The sequence below is a fragment of the Lepidochelys kempii genome, chromosome 5 (assembly GCF_965140285.1).
Source record: "Lepidochelys kempii isolate rLepKem1 chromosome 5, rLepKem1.hap1, whole genome shotgun sequence".
In the NCBI taxonomy this organism is placed as follows: domain Eukaryota; kingdom Metazoa; phylum Chordata; order Testudines; family Cheloniidae; genus Lepidochelys; species Lepidochelys kempii.
Window position 1 is genome coordinate 62,106,844 of NC_136384.1, and position 16,660 is coordinate 62,123,503.

At 40.6% G+C, this 16,660-nt stretch overlaps 1 protein-coding gene across 1 annotated transcript in view; it reads right to left on the reverse strand.

Annotated features, from left to right (window-relative positions):
• PCSK1 (proprotein convertase subtilisin/kexin type 1) overlaps positions 1-15,999 on the reverse strand; it is a 41,660-nt gene extending 25,661 nt beyond the window's left edge. Inside the window, exons 1-7 of the mRNA XM_073344550.2 lie at positions 15,634-15,999; positions 13,648-13,752; positions 9,808-9,918; positions 7,354-7,500; positions 6,155-6,231; positions 4,250-4,338; positions 950-1,122 (exon numbers count right to left, since the gene is read on the reverse strand). Coding sequence (XP_073200651.1) covers positions 950-1,122; positions 4,250-4,338; positions 6,155-6,231; positions 7,354-7,500; positions 9,808-9,918; positions 13,648-13,752; positions 15,634-15,804 — 873 coding nt within the window. The 5' untranslated portion in view covers positions 15,805-15,999. The remainder of the gene's footprint in view (positions 1-949; positions 1,123-4,249; positions 4,339-6,154; positions 6,232-7,353; positions 7,501-9,807; positions 9,919-13,647; positions 13,753-15,633) is intronic.
• Positions 16,000-16,660: the final 661 nt, after the last annotated feature.

Genomic DNA, 16,660 nt, shown 5'->3' on the forward strand with positions numbered 1-16,660 from the left:
CCCTATCTCTATCTCTCCTTTACCAACACCTTTCTCATTGGTTAGAATTTCCCACAGTTGTCAGGCTCCCCCTTCTCCTGTCCCTCTTTCTGCTGTTCTTGGCCTTTCCTTTTTCTCCAGACTCCTCTCCTTCTCTTCTACAACTCCACAGGCTCTGCTTCAGGCTCTCTTTCTCTTCTCCATTTATCTCTCTGCTGCATGCTCCTGTCAACACTATCTCTAGACCACCTTTAGATGTCTGGATACCTCCTCCTGGCTTACAGGTGGGGACAGTGTTTATGTGTCTGCGTTTTTGTGTGTGTACCCAGCACTCTCATTCAACACACCACTTGTCTTCTAACCAGATCTACAGGGATAACATAAAAGAGAATTTAAAAGCCGCTGCTTTCAGTATTCTCCAGCATGCATTCCTACCATCTTCATTTTAATTGGATCAGGTTATGCATAATGCAATTAACATAGTGTAAGCAGCAGAATAACACAACCCATCCACACAGTGCTAAAACACATCACCATTTTATAAAATGAAATATTCGTGAAGCGAACACTTCGTATTAAATTTTTATAGGAGCCTCTGTGCAGAAATCCAATTACTATTCAGAGCAAAACAAGCAGAGAGAGAGGAGGTGGGGGAAGGGAGGCACAAAAGCAGCAAAAGGAAGGATGAAGAAGGAAAGCTAGTCTGCAGAGAATAACCCCTTGAAAGCAGAATACTATAAGAACGCTTTCAAAAGTCAGGTCCCAGCTGGGAAATTTTGCTGAACCTTTATATTAATATCCTTCTAAAGAATGATTCAGTTTCTCAAATCTGTTTGAATGAGCAGAACGCTTTAGCAAGAAATAGACAAAGAACCATTGCCATTTTCTCACCCCAAGCACCATTTTAAACTATGATCTTTACCTGCAAGTTGGGCTGTATTTCAACTTAACTACCTATTAGACAGCTTACCTGTTTGATCCCATGTTCAAAAGCCTTCTGTGCTAGCCTGCCAGGTCCCTCTACAGTTTTACCATCATCATTAGGGCCCCAGCTTGCACTGTAAATATCCACATGTTCTGGATTAAAACCAATTGAACTGGCTTCAATTGCATCAGTGACTATTCCATCCAGCATTCTTATACCTTAAAATAAAAAAAAACAGGTAGAATGAATCTATTTCATGTTTCCTTTACATTATCATTGTTAACTATTTGTACAGCACCTAACACAATGGGATCCTGGTCCAAGATTATAATATCATTGTAAAACATTTCATGTATGTATCATCCTTCCTTTGAAGAATTCAGGGCATTTTACAAATATTAAAAGTGACCCTATAAAAATTGGACTGTGCCCCACTATTTCTCCCCGTTTTTTCATTTTAAAGTCTACAGAGAAGAAATGTGAGAGTCCCCCCTCTCCCAGTTTGTTTTTTACCTTTGAAATATAAAAAAGAACAAATCTGGTCTACAGTGTGTTTTTCTGGAGGACCTCCTGAATGTCTCATAGCAGATGTATTGGATCCTCTTATTTTAAGTTCTCTCTCTCCCTCTGTCTCTCTCATCTTTTAACAAAGATTTCTTGTCTTCAAAAGTTAAATAGGTGTTATCAAAAATAGAGTTTTTAAAAGTCTTTTGTCTTTAAAAGTTTTGAGTTTAAAAGTTTTGTTTAAAATGAAGAATTTTAAACACTCAGACTAAAGAATCCCTTCCCCCTCTCAGTTACTAAGCTTGTCTTTTATGGTGTTATTGTTTCACTAGCTATCCAATCCTGAATACACAAAGGAATATTGCAGAACTTTCCCAGCATTGTTAATACTAGTTCATTTCTACCATTGTGAACAATATGGGAAGCCCCAGTGACAGCCAGCCATTAACATTTTCATCAGAATCGTGTCATCTAATCTTGCTCAGAGCAGGATCTCCAGAATGCCCCAAATTCCAATGGCAGCCAGTGGCTCATCTGCACTAGAACTCCCAATATTGCTAACACTGTTCACTATGTTAGAAATGGTGGGGAACTTTTACACAATTCCAGCAGTTGTACAGCAATGGTAGCAACAGTACAACTGCTAAGGTAATGAGGATTCAGAACAGGTTTTCATGGCACAATAATAAAAATGCTTGGTCTCTGTCTATGCTAGCGATTTAGTACCGGAGAAGCTGTACCATTGCTGGCAGTTGCTGAACTATGGATTATAATTCTTCTAGTGCAGAAATTCACATACATTTTTCCAAAGAAGGACAGACAAGATCTGAATTTCTAATGGGAGGGGGGGAAAAACCCACCAAACCTCAGGCTTTGATTCCTTCTTTTGCATTGTTAAGAAACAAAAAAAGGAAACTGACTGCAGGATTAGGGCCTGAGACTGTAATATGCAATGAAACAATTAGAACACAGGAGCTAGTATAGACACTGTGAGAGCACCAATAGACATAAAGGCAGCTGTACAGACCTGTAATATAATACAAGAACAAACAATTATATCTTCAGCGCACTAGTGAAAAACAATTAAAGCAAAACTGCTGTTTCGGTTCTATTCTCTCTGAAAACTCCGTTTGTTTTTAAAATAAACTCAGGGATATGATTATTGCAATGGTTTTTCATTAAATTAGTTTTCACCAGTAAGCAGTGTCATAGTATTTGTCCATACATTTGTCTTTCCCTTTTCTTCTACATGCTTGTTTCCCATCATCAGCCTCATGAATTCAAAAGCAGGCAAAAGCAAAAGGAATTTCAGACAGATACATGTATCTGCCTGACAGACAGCTATTTTTAGCATCACATTCACTGTGTTGGAACTCTCAGCCCAGTCCTTCATAAAATACAACTTCTTAATCATTTGATTTCCATGCAGCATCAGAGAAACAGTGCTGTGGTGATGTATGTGTAAATAAATAAATTCCATTTACTAAATGGCATATGGGATAAACCACATTTCTTTTTTCTACAGAAAATAAAGGAGGGGAAGTGCATGTATATAATAAATGAAATTGAAATGTGACATTTAAAACTGGTACAAGGAAATATTTTTCAAACAATGCACAATAAGCCTGTGAAACTCATTGTTACATTATTTCAATGAGAGCAAGAATGTAACAGAATTCAGAACAGGATTGGACATTTATATGGATAATGAGAACATCCAGAGTTATGATGTTAAATATTTGAAAAATAAACAAGAGCATTCCTTCCTGGAGAAGTGTACCAGTAAAAACCTGTCTCTCCATTTGCAAATCACATAATAACACATGGAAACAGGTGTGAAGTAACCTGCTTTGTATATGCAAGTGCTTGGAAATGTGGGTACAGTGGGTGTTCAACATTTTTTGCAGTTTCATCCCTTCGCCCTACTTTGAATATTTGATCCTTGATGTCTTCTTCTGAGAGAGATATTTTACTTAAACAGTGTGTGAAAGCATAAAGCAGAATGGCAAAGGCGGACAGGAAAATGACATCTCTGACAGCTCTAACTCCTCTGAGAAAACAGGACTCAAACGGTGAGAACAGTAATCACAGTTGTCAACTCCAGCTCAGCTGTCCCATTTGAGTCAAGGAAAAAAAATGTTAAATTGAAAAACTACAAATTTACAAGTCTATTTTCTTTTGTGCTAAATAACCACAAGCAACTGATATTTTGATCACGTCTATTTCACAGATCTGTAATAAACTAGACTTTCAGACACCATTCTAAAAAAAGGGCAGTGTTGACTAACAGATAAACAAGACTTTACCTTTTTTCAAAATTAACATGTTATTGAAGTGGAGAAACAAGCAATTGAAATGGAAACCACAGCAATATGAATACCTTGACTGACATGACCTTTCTATATAACTGTGTAGACAGGAACAAAACACTCTAAATAAAGGAAACTGGATTTTCTCTCTCTCTCCGCAGGTTCTATTTATTTTTGTTCAAAATTAAATACCAACCCACCAGTCCTTTATTTAAAAATATAGCCCTCTGTTTAGTTGCAACCAATAATTATATTATGGATCAAACCCTGAGAAACTGATGACTGCTCTGGATTTGGGACAATATACATGTAGCAACTTAAACTATTTCTGGTATGAAACCAAATACCGGAAGGTCCTGAATGCCTCTTGAGACAGGCTGAGCACACTCAGCTCAAGGTGATGGTAGCTCAGAGTGCTCAGCACTTCCAACTGAGCGATCAGCACCTTGCAGGACCAGTTCCTTACTTAACTTTGTTTCTATTCACATCAGAAAAAGTAAAGTTTAAATCAAATTATTGTTTGGTTTCTTACCTCCAACTCTGGAATTGTATGCCACACCAACACCACATTTCTTGTTATTGGCCTGCATGGCAATTTCTCCTGCACATCGTGTTCCATGTCTGGATAAAGTAAATGACCATTTAAATCATACTATAACTTAGTGCATTTATTTAACCTACAGAGAGACTTGTCACGGTTCTTCTAGAATTGGTGCATTCTTTCATCATTGAGATGTGAACTCTTTGAATATTAAATAGGTTTGGAAATATGTCCATTTGGAAAAGAAGGCACTTTTTGTACTTAGGCTTTGGCAATCATAATTTCGAACCATCCCATGATCAATGGATAATCAGGATGAGGCACTAAGAACCTGATCCAGACCCCGCTGAAGTCAATAGAAAGATCATGTTGTTACAATGTCTACCATGAGCTGTACCATACCTGCTATAACAGACTGCAATAGTAAGGCAAATTTGGAATGCTAAATCCCTTAAAAGTAATCATGAAAAAAGCCACTTTTAAGCAAAAATTTAGATGTTTAATTTATTTTGGGATACAACTGTGTAGTATTTAAAATAAACAAATATCTTCATCTTTGTGAAATGATTCCTCTAACAAGATATTTTGTATGAAAAATCTTTTGCCATGAAGGATTCCTACCCTTCAAACTTAACAAGACAGCATAACTATACAGAGTTACTTTATCTAGTACTACAGCTTGGTTGCAATGAAATGCTTCAATGCTTCTAGGTGGAATTCCATTTACATATTAATAAAGATTAGAGGTAATGCAGGTAGATTTAAAAGATAATGTCATTGGAATAAGAGGATAATGGCCTCCTACTGATACATAAATGCTGTAGCAAAACAGAGACATTCATTTCCAAAATCATAGAACATTTATTCTCTGATAACTTCCCATTCTGGTGACTTTATTTCTATTATACCAATGAATTCATGATGTGGATGCTACCATTGTGCCTAATTAGGGTGACCACACAGCAAGTGTGAAAAATTGGGATGGGGGTGGAGGGTAATAGGAGCCTATATAAGAAAAAGCCCCAAATATCGGGACTGTCTCTATAAAGTTGGAACTTCTGGTCACCCTATGCCTGACGGACAGTGGGGAACCAGAGTGTCAGTTCCTCATTGTATCATTATTAAATAGTGACATCCTAACTGGCTTACAGAATTAACTTGTTCTGTGCTACAGCTTGTAAAGAGGTCTGTTCTCTTCTCTGTGGACCAGCTCTCTCCCTAGACTATCATGGAAGGACCTAGGTGCAGCAGAACTACTATGGTGTTTCACTATGCAGAGGAGAGGTGGGTTGTAGGGAGGTCATGCGGAAAGATTCTTCATTCCTTCCCTGCCACAAAATGCTATAAAATTCCAATAAAATAAGTGGCCAGGTGTGTAGGAGGGAGCCTGCTGCACCTTCACAAGGGATGGTGTGGTGGGTATGTTTCCCTAGTGCCTAAGACACAGTTCCTCCCAGAGGCCCTCCGATGGGCAGATATAGTTCCTCATCGTTCCCCTGTGCAAGGCCATGCATTATAGGCATAACTGAGTAAAAAGTCTGCTTAGTCAGATTGGTATGCCCTATAATTCATTAGCACTAACACCAAAAGATTGTTCCCTTGAGATTACAAATATGTTATCAGTGCTTTATACATAGAACCATATGAAGAAGAGAGCTTCAAAATATAATGTGGAAATTAAATTGAAAAAACTCATCTTGATCTGGAAACTTATTCAATGTCCATATACAATATGCACAAAAATACCATAATGTTTTTTCCCTTTTACATGTAATAGTCCTTCTGAGTACAAATATTTCTCAGGTCAATGGTGAAGAGCTGTGCATTTGCCTGTTCTAAGGCACAGCATAATACTTCATTAGTTTGTTTCTTTTCACAAAATGAGAGGTTACTCACTTGTTTTCATTTGTTGGATCATATCTGGGAAAGGGATCGTGATCATTGTCATTGAAATCATAACTTGCCTCGGGATCCTAAATTAAAAAATAGACTTTATAGTTACAATGAGAAAATATCCTCTAAAACAAGTTTTAAAGTTTCTGAAGTCTATACTAGGTGATGGCATAATTAGATAGATAGATGTGACATCAACTTTAATGTATACTTTCTCCTCAGCGTTAGTCATCATTCTCGATGTTTAGGTGAACAATTTGCTTTCATAAAATAAAGGTACATAACCTTTAAATTAATCTTCTAGAACAGGTATTGACTAGCATGCACGGGGGGGAAGGTTTCTTGCTATTAAAGCTTTGGATGTTGGAAGGCTAGTGTGGGGAGGCCTGCAAAGAAAGGTATTGGGATATCTGGAAGAAGGGCACTGGATGGTTTATTTATCATTAAATAACTTTACAAACATTTAATTAAGGAATACTCACAGTCAGAGCTGTTTTGAACGACAAGTTTTTGTTAAATGAAAAGTGGCTTTTTTCAAAACCAATTTTTTCATGAAAAATTGGTGAAAGTTTTTTGTTTACTATCTGTTTTCAGTAAAAAAAATAACCATTTCCATAACATCTTCAAAAATATTTTTTTAATTGTCCATTTTTTTGGGCAAAATTAAACATGGATCTTTTAAGAAATCTTTGAAATGACAACAATTTTGAACAGTCTAATTTTTGTGTAGTTAAATTCTGGAACTGGCTTCCAAAGGAGGTTGTGGAATCCCCATCAGGTTTTAAGAACAGATTGTACAAACACCAGTAAGGGATGGTCTAGGTTTACTTGGTCCTGCTTCAGCACAGGGGGCTGGACTTGGTGAGCGCTCAAGATCCCTTCCAGCCCTACATTTCTATGATGCTGTGATTATAAAATCCACAAAGGACCACTAGAATTTTAATAATTCAGCATTAAACCATGATGTCTAAACATGCCCAGGGACTAAACCACCCTGAAGAACCCACTATCCTGGTGAGCTTATTACTTAATTCCTAGTGATACAGACCAGGGTCCAAATTATGCTTGGGATGAGTATTTCAGTTTCTCTGTCATGTGGGAGCTGTCTTACTGAACAGAGAAAAAGCCAAAGAAGAATGTTTGTATATAAACATCTGCAATTGGTTGATTTATTCTACAGCATTCTTAAAGCACAAACTTACATAGTTATTATATATGTCAGTGTGATTCCACTCCAAGCCATCATCGAGCACTGTTATAACAACGCTTTTGCCTGTAATCCCTTTTTGCCATACAGGAATAACATGGAGATCCAGTTTTGGCAGAGATGGAGTCACCCTTGTATCTTGCTGGGAGGAAAAATGATAGTAAGCATTTTAACATTTATACATTCATATGACACCTGTTCAAAGCTGTGTTTGAGCCATATTACAAATGTGCTTTAAATCAACCTTGGTTTGAGTGTGACCAGAATTTGTAAATTCCACCCAAGTTTTACAAAAAATCAACAAAGATTGGCCTGTTCAAATAGCTGGGATACTGACAAACCTCCCTGTCCTTACCCAGCTTCCCTCATTCCATTCACCTTATGACTTATGATGCTCCCAAAAGATATCTTAGGTAAGAAAAGGGCATCCTGTGTCTGATAACAGGAGTAAGGGAGATTGAGGAGCAGGATATGCTGGATGATCCTTGGATATTTGAGTTATTAGTCAAATCTACAAAGGTTGGTTCTTTTTCACCCACTGAGAACCAAACTGAAGCCACCCAGGATATGAGGAGCTGTGTTTTCTCTAAATTGTCTCTCCTTTGATGTCCAGGTTAGCTAGTGGAAAACAATTAGGAAATGGAAGGAATTAAAATGATGGGTTGATTATGAAGGACTGTGCTGGATCACAATTTCCTATTTACTACCTCAGTGGAAAATCTCTTGGAAACATGACTCACCTATGCTGGCTTTCCTTTTAAGGAAGTGTCTTTAAAGATTAACTCTTTAACGGATTTTTTTTGTAATGTTAACCATAACCATATATATATTTCAATATATGACAGCTTTACTTAATACCTCTATAAAAACACAGGCACAGATTCAATCACTAATGTTTTCTTTGTGTTTCTCAGCACATAAATACATTATTAAATAGGAATTTTTTAAATGTTTGTACATCTTTGTTTCCAGAAGAATGCTGAACCAAGCGTGAGATCCAGATAATGAAATGCACTGCGGGAACAACATTTCTTGCATTACAATGCCCTGTTTTCTAGCAGCTGCAGTTCAGGGAAATATTCTAGGTCATAGGGTTGTTCTGTAGGATCTATCATTTAATTGCTTTTCTGATGAATGTGTGAGGATAACCTGGGGCAGGGAGTTCTATTTTGTCATCAGAGGAGCCAATGAGCAATGTATTTATTACATGAACAGGGAAGCACCTTAAAAAAATACTTAACCCTTAAATAGCACTTTTTATTTGAGGATTTCAAAAACACTTTGTAAAGGAGGGTAAGTATCATGATCCCCATATGAGCAAACTGAGATGCAAAGAGGAGAAATGACTGGGCCAGAGCCACACAGTGAGTTAGTGGCAGTGACAGGAAGAGAAACTAGGTCTCCTAGATTCCAGTCCATTTCCTTTTCCACAAGACCACACTGCCTTTCTCTATATTTGCATTCTCTCCATTGAAAATGAGCTGGAAAGAGAACACAGGGAAAAGGCCTCCCGGAAATATAAGATTCTGAATAGTCTCCATTGCAAAAAAACAAAAACAAAACAAAAAACTCACATCTGACCAAACAGCACTGGGGTAAGAGAAAAGCTGGTCAATCAAAGCAGAGCAAATAAAAAATCCACAGGGGCACAGCAGTGAAGCTAGTGCCCAGGGCAAGTGCCCGTCCCTAGAACCAGCACTGCCTGGGGCCTCCGACAGTACCTTACCCTCATTCCCTCTTTTGGAGCCAATGAAGTCTGAAGGTACAGGCATAAGTAGATGCACAGTGTGATCATATGTGGTGAACAGGCTTAAGTTTAGTTATGATATGTCCAGCAGATTTTCAGAAAAGCAATGTAAAACTCAGCTGTTCAGCTGTATTTAGCTGGGTTGTCACAGGAGGTCAAAAAACATGTTTAGGGCAGGAAACCTCATCCTCTGCCACCTCTTCATTAATGATTGATCCTATGAGGAGCACCTTCAGCTCCAGCCAAAGTCAACAGAAGTTGGGGTGCTCAGCACCTGGCAGGTTTGAAGCGTTATTCTCTGTTGACCTATGCAGTGTGCATTATTAGCTCCAACACAGAAAATATGCTACCAACTAAAGAGATAAAACTAGAGATGCTGGTATTATCTGGTAAGGCTAAAATTCATGTTATTGTAAACATGGCTCTTAACTGTTTAACAGCTTTTTAAGGTATCACATAATTCCAGTGATCAGAAACTTGAACTGGAAACTGGATGACATAGCCTTTGCGTGGCTTAAAGAAAAAGAATGTTGCTTGGTGATATCAAATGCTGAGACCTATCATTTCCATGGGCTACACCAAAGAAAGTGGCTACAGTCTGCTCCCTTCTGTGCACCCTCTTTGACATCAATAAAATAGCACAAGTGATTAGTAGAAATAAGGTTCATTGCCTGCTAATACCATATAAAAATAAACTCTTACCAGGTACCACTGCTGATTCCACATAGGATCATTGAAAAGGTTTTCTGCTGAGTCTCTCAAGGCTGAACGCTTAGTTCGCTTTTTTTCATATTGTTGCTCTGCCCATGACACCTACAAGTATTTTTATCAACAATAACAACATATAAACTCACAGAGATTAACTGGTTTTGAGAGTGTTTCATTGTAAAACAGAACCTTGGAATCTAAGGGGGAAAGTGAAGGGTTCGTTGCTGCAAAGTGCATTTCTGCATTAAAGTGTATCTTAAGCAGAAGGAAGATTCAGTGAAACCACGGTACTATAAAATCATTTAAAGTACAGCTAGAGTGAAAATCTTTTCTCTGCAAATGCCCTATAATGTACCTTTTATTTGTTAAAAGTATATAGCTGTTAGAAGATTGCCTAATCTGTGGTAGTGACTCAAACAAGCAAAAACACCATTTGTTTCACTCTTCAGCCTACAATTTAATATCTCTCTGTGTGAACTAGAAAGAACAGGAACCGTGAATTTTTAGAGAGGGAAAAAGAGCCATTCTTGCTACAGTCACAGCGATGTTGCTACTCATAGTCCATCTGTCCCTCAAAGCCTCTTTCCAAATGGCACTTATGATCACATTCCACTTCAAAGTGTGAACAATTAGAAAGCAGCGAATAGTACACCAAATTCAACACTGGTGTGACTCTATTAAAGTCAGTGGGGTTACACCAAAATGAATACGTTCAAGTGTGTTTGTGAATGTCTCTATGCATGTAATTGCATGCCAGTTATAGATATACGTGACTATGTCTAATTTACTTGATGGTATTTTCAAAAGGTTTCTCATTTTGTCTCTTGGAATGAATTACTCCTTTGTCTATTTACCCAGAAAAATTCAGTTCAATTTTAACAGAGACAGATTCTGATACCCTTACTTATGCTGAGTGTAACTTTATTCTGCAAATAATGCTATTTATTCAGTTGGGGAACTATTCATTGAAGTAAGATGCTATTCAACAGGAGTAAGGGTATCAGAATCTGGCCCATAGCTGGTGTCTAATATAGACTTGCTTTTTGCTCCATTTTCCAGCTTGGTAAAGTGAAAACAAGCTAGGTGACTTGCCAAGATCCTACAACAAGTCCTCAGCCCAAGATGTTCCTGGTTCCCTAACCCTTTGCTCTAAACATTAGATTAGGTTTTTTTATTAGGACTCATCTCTCTAGGCTGTGCTCTCATACCTTTTTGCTTTACACATCTGTCACAGGATATGTCACAATTGTGAGTATGAAAAACCTAATTTAATGAATTGTAATACTGATATGATTTAAATGTATTTCACATAAGGGAAAGTTAATGAAAAGCTCCAAATAAGAGAATATAGCTAAAAAAAACTGAGGCCGCTGCACATATGTAATTTGAGAGTACACTGCATAATATAGATTTTCCTACTTTGTGTACATTTAGTGCTAAAAATGTGTGCTGAGTGACAGCCCTGGAGACTGTAGTCCTCTCCTTATCCACTTAACCGGAATAGCATGGATTGTATTAGTGCAAGAAATATTCTACTACTGCCCCATCAATGTGCAGGAGGACCACTTCTACATAAGTAAGGACAGTAATCCTTCACTCTCCTCTATGTCCATTCAGTGCTTGGCCTCTTTGTCAGTTAATGCTTGTTAACAATTAGTGTCAGCTGTGCTCATCATTTTTGTGATGAGGACAACTGCCCTCTGGGACATGAGTCGAGATCACCAAACTCATATATCTGTGAAAAACATAGTCTAACAAGCCAAATTTTTGTCACTATGTAGTTTGGCTTGATTCAAACTGTCAATCTAATAGAGAGAAACAAGGCTCTGTACTAACCCATTGGGAGCCATTGATATACAGAATAGTTAAAATTATCCCTTGAATTTGATGTAATGTTGTTGATAGAAAATGGATTTCTTAAACTAGTCTGAATATTGGAAGAAGTTAGGGACCAGAAAATTACACATTTTTAAAACAGTTAAAAGCATTACATATTTTACTTTAAACACTGGGCAGATTATAAAGAGGCATAGCTCCAGGATCTTACTTACTGCATTTCGATAAAACAAATTAATATTCTCAATACTATAGGCCAAAAGTTTCCTTAATTTACACCCACACAGCCCTACTAAAGTAAATGAAATGCTACAAACATAGCTAAAGGCAGGATTCTATTAACTGTCTTTTAAAAATGTATTTAATTCTTTTAAGATGGGCTGCTCTTGAACAGGTATAGATCTTTAGAGAAGATGTCTATGTATAACTGTATAGCATTACAGCATTGCTTTTGGTTTTCTGTATATACTTACATAATTAGGTCTCACTCTTTCAAATAGCTTATCTGAATACTAGATGGTAAATAAAAAGCAAATTGGAGATGATTTTGCAAATGTCACCTGCAATATTTCAAAGCCCTCTATTCTTTACTTCAATAGATAAATATGCAATAATGATTGTCATCAAAGTCAGTCACGCAATTGCCCCCACTCTCTGTGTTATAGCAGAGAAATATACTATAAACAAAACTGGTGGTATTTCCCCCAGTAATGGATAAATTAAATGTAACTGGATCAAATGGAGAGAACTGAACCTAAACTCTGTATCAGATCAACCTGGTATTATCGGGGTGTTGAAAATGTGAAGCCAGATCTGGATGTGAATTTGGAAATGCAACCCTTATTTACAATCAGCCAAACCCAAATCCTGTATATAAACATCTCCAAATTTAGAATGTTCACATTTTTCAGCTTGAACCTATCTCCACTATCAAAGGAAATTCTAGCAGTAAGACACAAGGGGAAGTGTGACTTTGAAACAGAGCAAGCAGAACAAAGTATATCCTAACCCATTTTTTCTCATCTCTGACTAGCTTCTCATATTGAATGTTGCCTCCTAACAAAAGCTCACAGTCTAATTTTTTTCTTTGAGTAACTGATCACTTAAATATTTTTGTTCTTAAATGATTAAATGTTTTTTCACAACTGGATCTCTAAATATTATAAGAAGTTTAGATTTAGATTTTTGCTGTTCCACTAGATAGTAGTTTTAAAATTTATTAAATTTCCTAACTTTTAAGCTAGGCTTTTAGTTACTGAAAAACTAACCAGTTACCTGGTGTGTTTAAAAAGCAGCCACCACCTTTACCATCCACAAAATTAGATAAATGGAGGATCTGTTTCACCGGTGTAACTAAGACCCTACAAAGTCAAAACTCCTCTTGACGGTTTCAATCAGATGGCCAGCCTTGTCTGATTTCCATAAGAGTTTTGAGTGCTCAAATACTGAAAGACTGGGCCCCGTAACAGGCCCTTTTTAAATGTTAATTGGACAGCTAGTTATTGAAACAGAGTATTGCAGCAAAATCTCAGCACTTTTTTCTAATTTTTTCTAATATATAAGCACAATGAACTAGACCTAGATTTCCTAGAAATAGCACAGAATGAGCTTTCCGTCAGGTCCTCTGAAGTCAATGGAAAGACTGCCATTTACTTCAACAGACTTTCGATCAAGCCCTGAAGTTCTTTGTATGTATTTTCACCAACCACACATAGGCATTTCAATCCAGAATTACTGCAGGTCTGGAATTATAAAAGAGCAATTTGCAGAAAAATACACAGCAGCTTAGGACCAGATTTTGCCAGTCTTACAGACCTTGACTAGTGCCTTACTCCTTGAAGTCAATGGGCCTGTTCATGGAATAATGTACTACTCCACACGAGTATGGATGGAAGAATATATTTGACTTGCAAAATGTGTCTGTGACCACATTACAAGTCAAGCAATAAGCTGACAACATGGATGCTGGATATCAGAAAGGGTAAATGCTACACTTACACGATGATCATCGGAGAGTCTCTTAGTGATATGAATGGCACTTCTTCGAGATCTTCTTGGATGGCTTCTGTGTCTGAATAGATAGTGATTTTCGAGTGATCCAATCTATAAAACAAAGGAATATTTTCCATACTGCCAGATACTTCTCCTATTGCAAACAAATATCAACATTCATAACTTGTCAGAATTAGAGTCCATCTTCAGATGAGTGAAAACTAGAATAAATGTACAGTTTATAATATTTGTATTCTAAAATAAAATTATCTCCAAGCTAAGGTGTTGATCACTAACAAAAGCTGTGTGTTATTTGGCATAATGATGGGAAAACAAGAGGCACACTCCAAACTGAAGCTAAAGTAGTTACTTTTGATTTACACTGGTATAAATTAAAGTAAAACTTGGTCCCTATTTTGACATATCTTAATTAAATTACATTTTAAGGACAAGGTTTTATTTCTGACCATGGCACATGCTACTGCCGACAGCATCTCTTTAGGATGTTGATGGGATTGAATAAGGGAACGTATATTTTCTTGGAGTATTCAAATGTGTAGCCAGTGACTATACAAATATGAGCTCCTTGTGCATGCAAACTAGACTGATGGGGTTCTCTATCCCAGTTTATTGTTTACAGCTATGAAATCTATATTTCCATATGACATATTGGGAGTAATACACATATCCATCCATATCCTACTAAAGTCAGTGGCAGTTATGCCATTGTCTTCAGGGGGACCAGGTCCGGGCCATAATCATGGACCTACTATTATACATACTGCAGTTTGTTTTAGGAAAGGATAAACCTCTTTGATGGAGAGGGCCTGTCTTCCCCCTGACAATCAGCGGGGCAAGACACTGTTTGGGAAAACTGTGTGGCGCTAGCCAATGGGGGACTGGAAGAGGAGAGATGGATTTTAGACTAGGGTCCCCAGGCTCTCTATCTTCAGCATCCTCTCTCCTACTTGGGTTACTTAGATGAAGTGAGCTGTAGCTCACCAAAGCTTATGCTCAAATAAATTGGTTAGTCGCTAAGGTGCCACAAGTCCTCCTTTTCTTTTTGCGAATACAGACTAACACGGCTGCTACTCTGAAACCTTAGATACAGGCTTTTTTTACCCTTGCACGGTGGTTTGGTTCCTAACGCCGCCCATCTCATTGGCTGGAGCAGCAGGACCCAGGGGGCTGGAGCTCCAGAAGAAGCGGAGCAGCAAGGATGCTGTTACGTCAAGGCAGTTACTCATCCCTGACAACGCTGACATCACGGCATCCCGAGCGCTGGAGGAGCGAGCCAGCGCCGCCAGACACCCCCCGCCCCGACCGCCGGGCCAGAAGTTTGCCTAAGCAGAGAGCCCGGGGCGGCGGGGGCGGAAGCCCCTGGCTTTGCACGAGGCAGGGGAGGGCTCGCTGTCCGCTGGCTAGGTACGGGCTACGGCATCTCCCTCCGTAACGCGCACAGGCGGGGGAGGGAAGAACCAGCTCCCGGGGAAAGCAAAGTTAGCAAGGCTCCGTTCCCTGCCGGGGGAGCTGGCGGGCCGCGGGCATCTGTCTGCCGGCTCGCCCGCTGCCGCTGCAAGTCCCGCGCCCCGCGCCGAGGGCTGGCAGCCGCCGGCCACTCACACCAGACACCCGGGGAACGCGGTGCTGCCATATTGGACCCACCTCCCTGGCGCGGGCGGGGCCGGGCGCGAGAGGACTCGGAGCTGCAAACACTCCCCTGGGGGCGCGAGTTTCAAGGCAGCCCCGAGGCCGGCACTCCTCGCCCCCGGGCACCGGGGCCCTGCCGCCTTGCGCGTCTGCGCGCAGCCCCCCGAGCGAACCCGGGCCCGCCGCAGCGAACTGGATCGGCGCCCGCCATCGCCTTCCCCGCCCCAGCGAGCCCAGGGCTGGGACCGTGTGTGCGGGGGGAGGGGGGGCGCTCCAGGCTACATGGGGCCGGTCCGTGCCCGGGGAGAGGCGTCCGAAAGTTACCTGCCGGCTGCCCCTTACCTGGCCCAGCAGCTCGTACTCCAGCTCCTCCGCTATGGCCTGGGCTGCCGCCGGACCGCCCGGGATCTCCGCCGCCCATTCATTGACGAACTGCTTCTCCGCGCCGGCCAGGCTGGCAGCCGCGCACCAGGCGCAGAGGAGAGCCAGAGCCACCCGGCGCCTCCCGTCCATGGCCCGGCGAGGGACGCGGGAAATCAAAGAAACGCGGGGAGGGGGGGACCAGGCGGCGGATCGATCGCCCCGGCTGCAGCCCTTTCGCTCCTGGTTGCTATGCGGACACCCGGCAGGCTGGAGGGCGCAGCGTCTCCCAGCCAAGCGCGCCACGGCTCTGGCTCGGGGCTGAACGGCGCCCAAACCCTCTCCCGCGCCGGGCTGGAACCGAGTGTTTACACGTCAAAACTACGAACGCCAGCCTGACGTCAAATGTAGCTGGCCCCCGAGCGAGCGGGTTATTCCCAAGCGGGGAGGGGGAAGGGGGGGTTGCTAAAATAAGCCGGAGGGACAGACGCACATTCAAGTAAGAGGAGGAAAAATAAAACCCAGCCAACCCTCTGCTAGGAGCTGAACCCCTCTACCCCTGCCCACACACATCCTCCACCATTAATAGCTTCCCTAAGCGCTGCCAGAGATAAGCTCTCTGTCAAGTGCATGGCACTAGCAAACAGTATTGTGCCTTTTCTTATCAGGGGGCTTTAGGCTCCTCTTCCAGGAGGTGGCTGCTCTAACCTGCAGAAGGCACGAGTTAATGCCCGACGCAGCTCACAGACTGGCTCTAACCGCCCTGGAAAATGCTTGCACTGCCCCGGCAGATGACTTGTAAAGGGGTTCTGTCCAAGAGATAAACAGCTAGCACTAACCTCGTCCGAAGCAGCTCCAGCTCCCATAGCAGCAAAGGGACGTGCAGTTTTCTAATGAGCCAACTTTAGTTTACCTCCTTACTCCCGGAGGATTTTAAAACTAGGGGTTTGAAAAATCACGGCAGTGGGAACAGGCGTGACAGTGGAAATGACAGTGTGTGCTGCGCGCA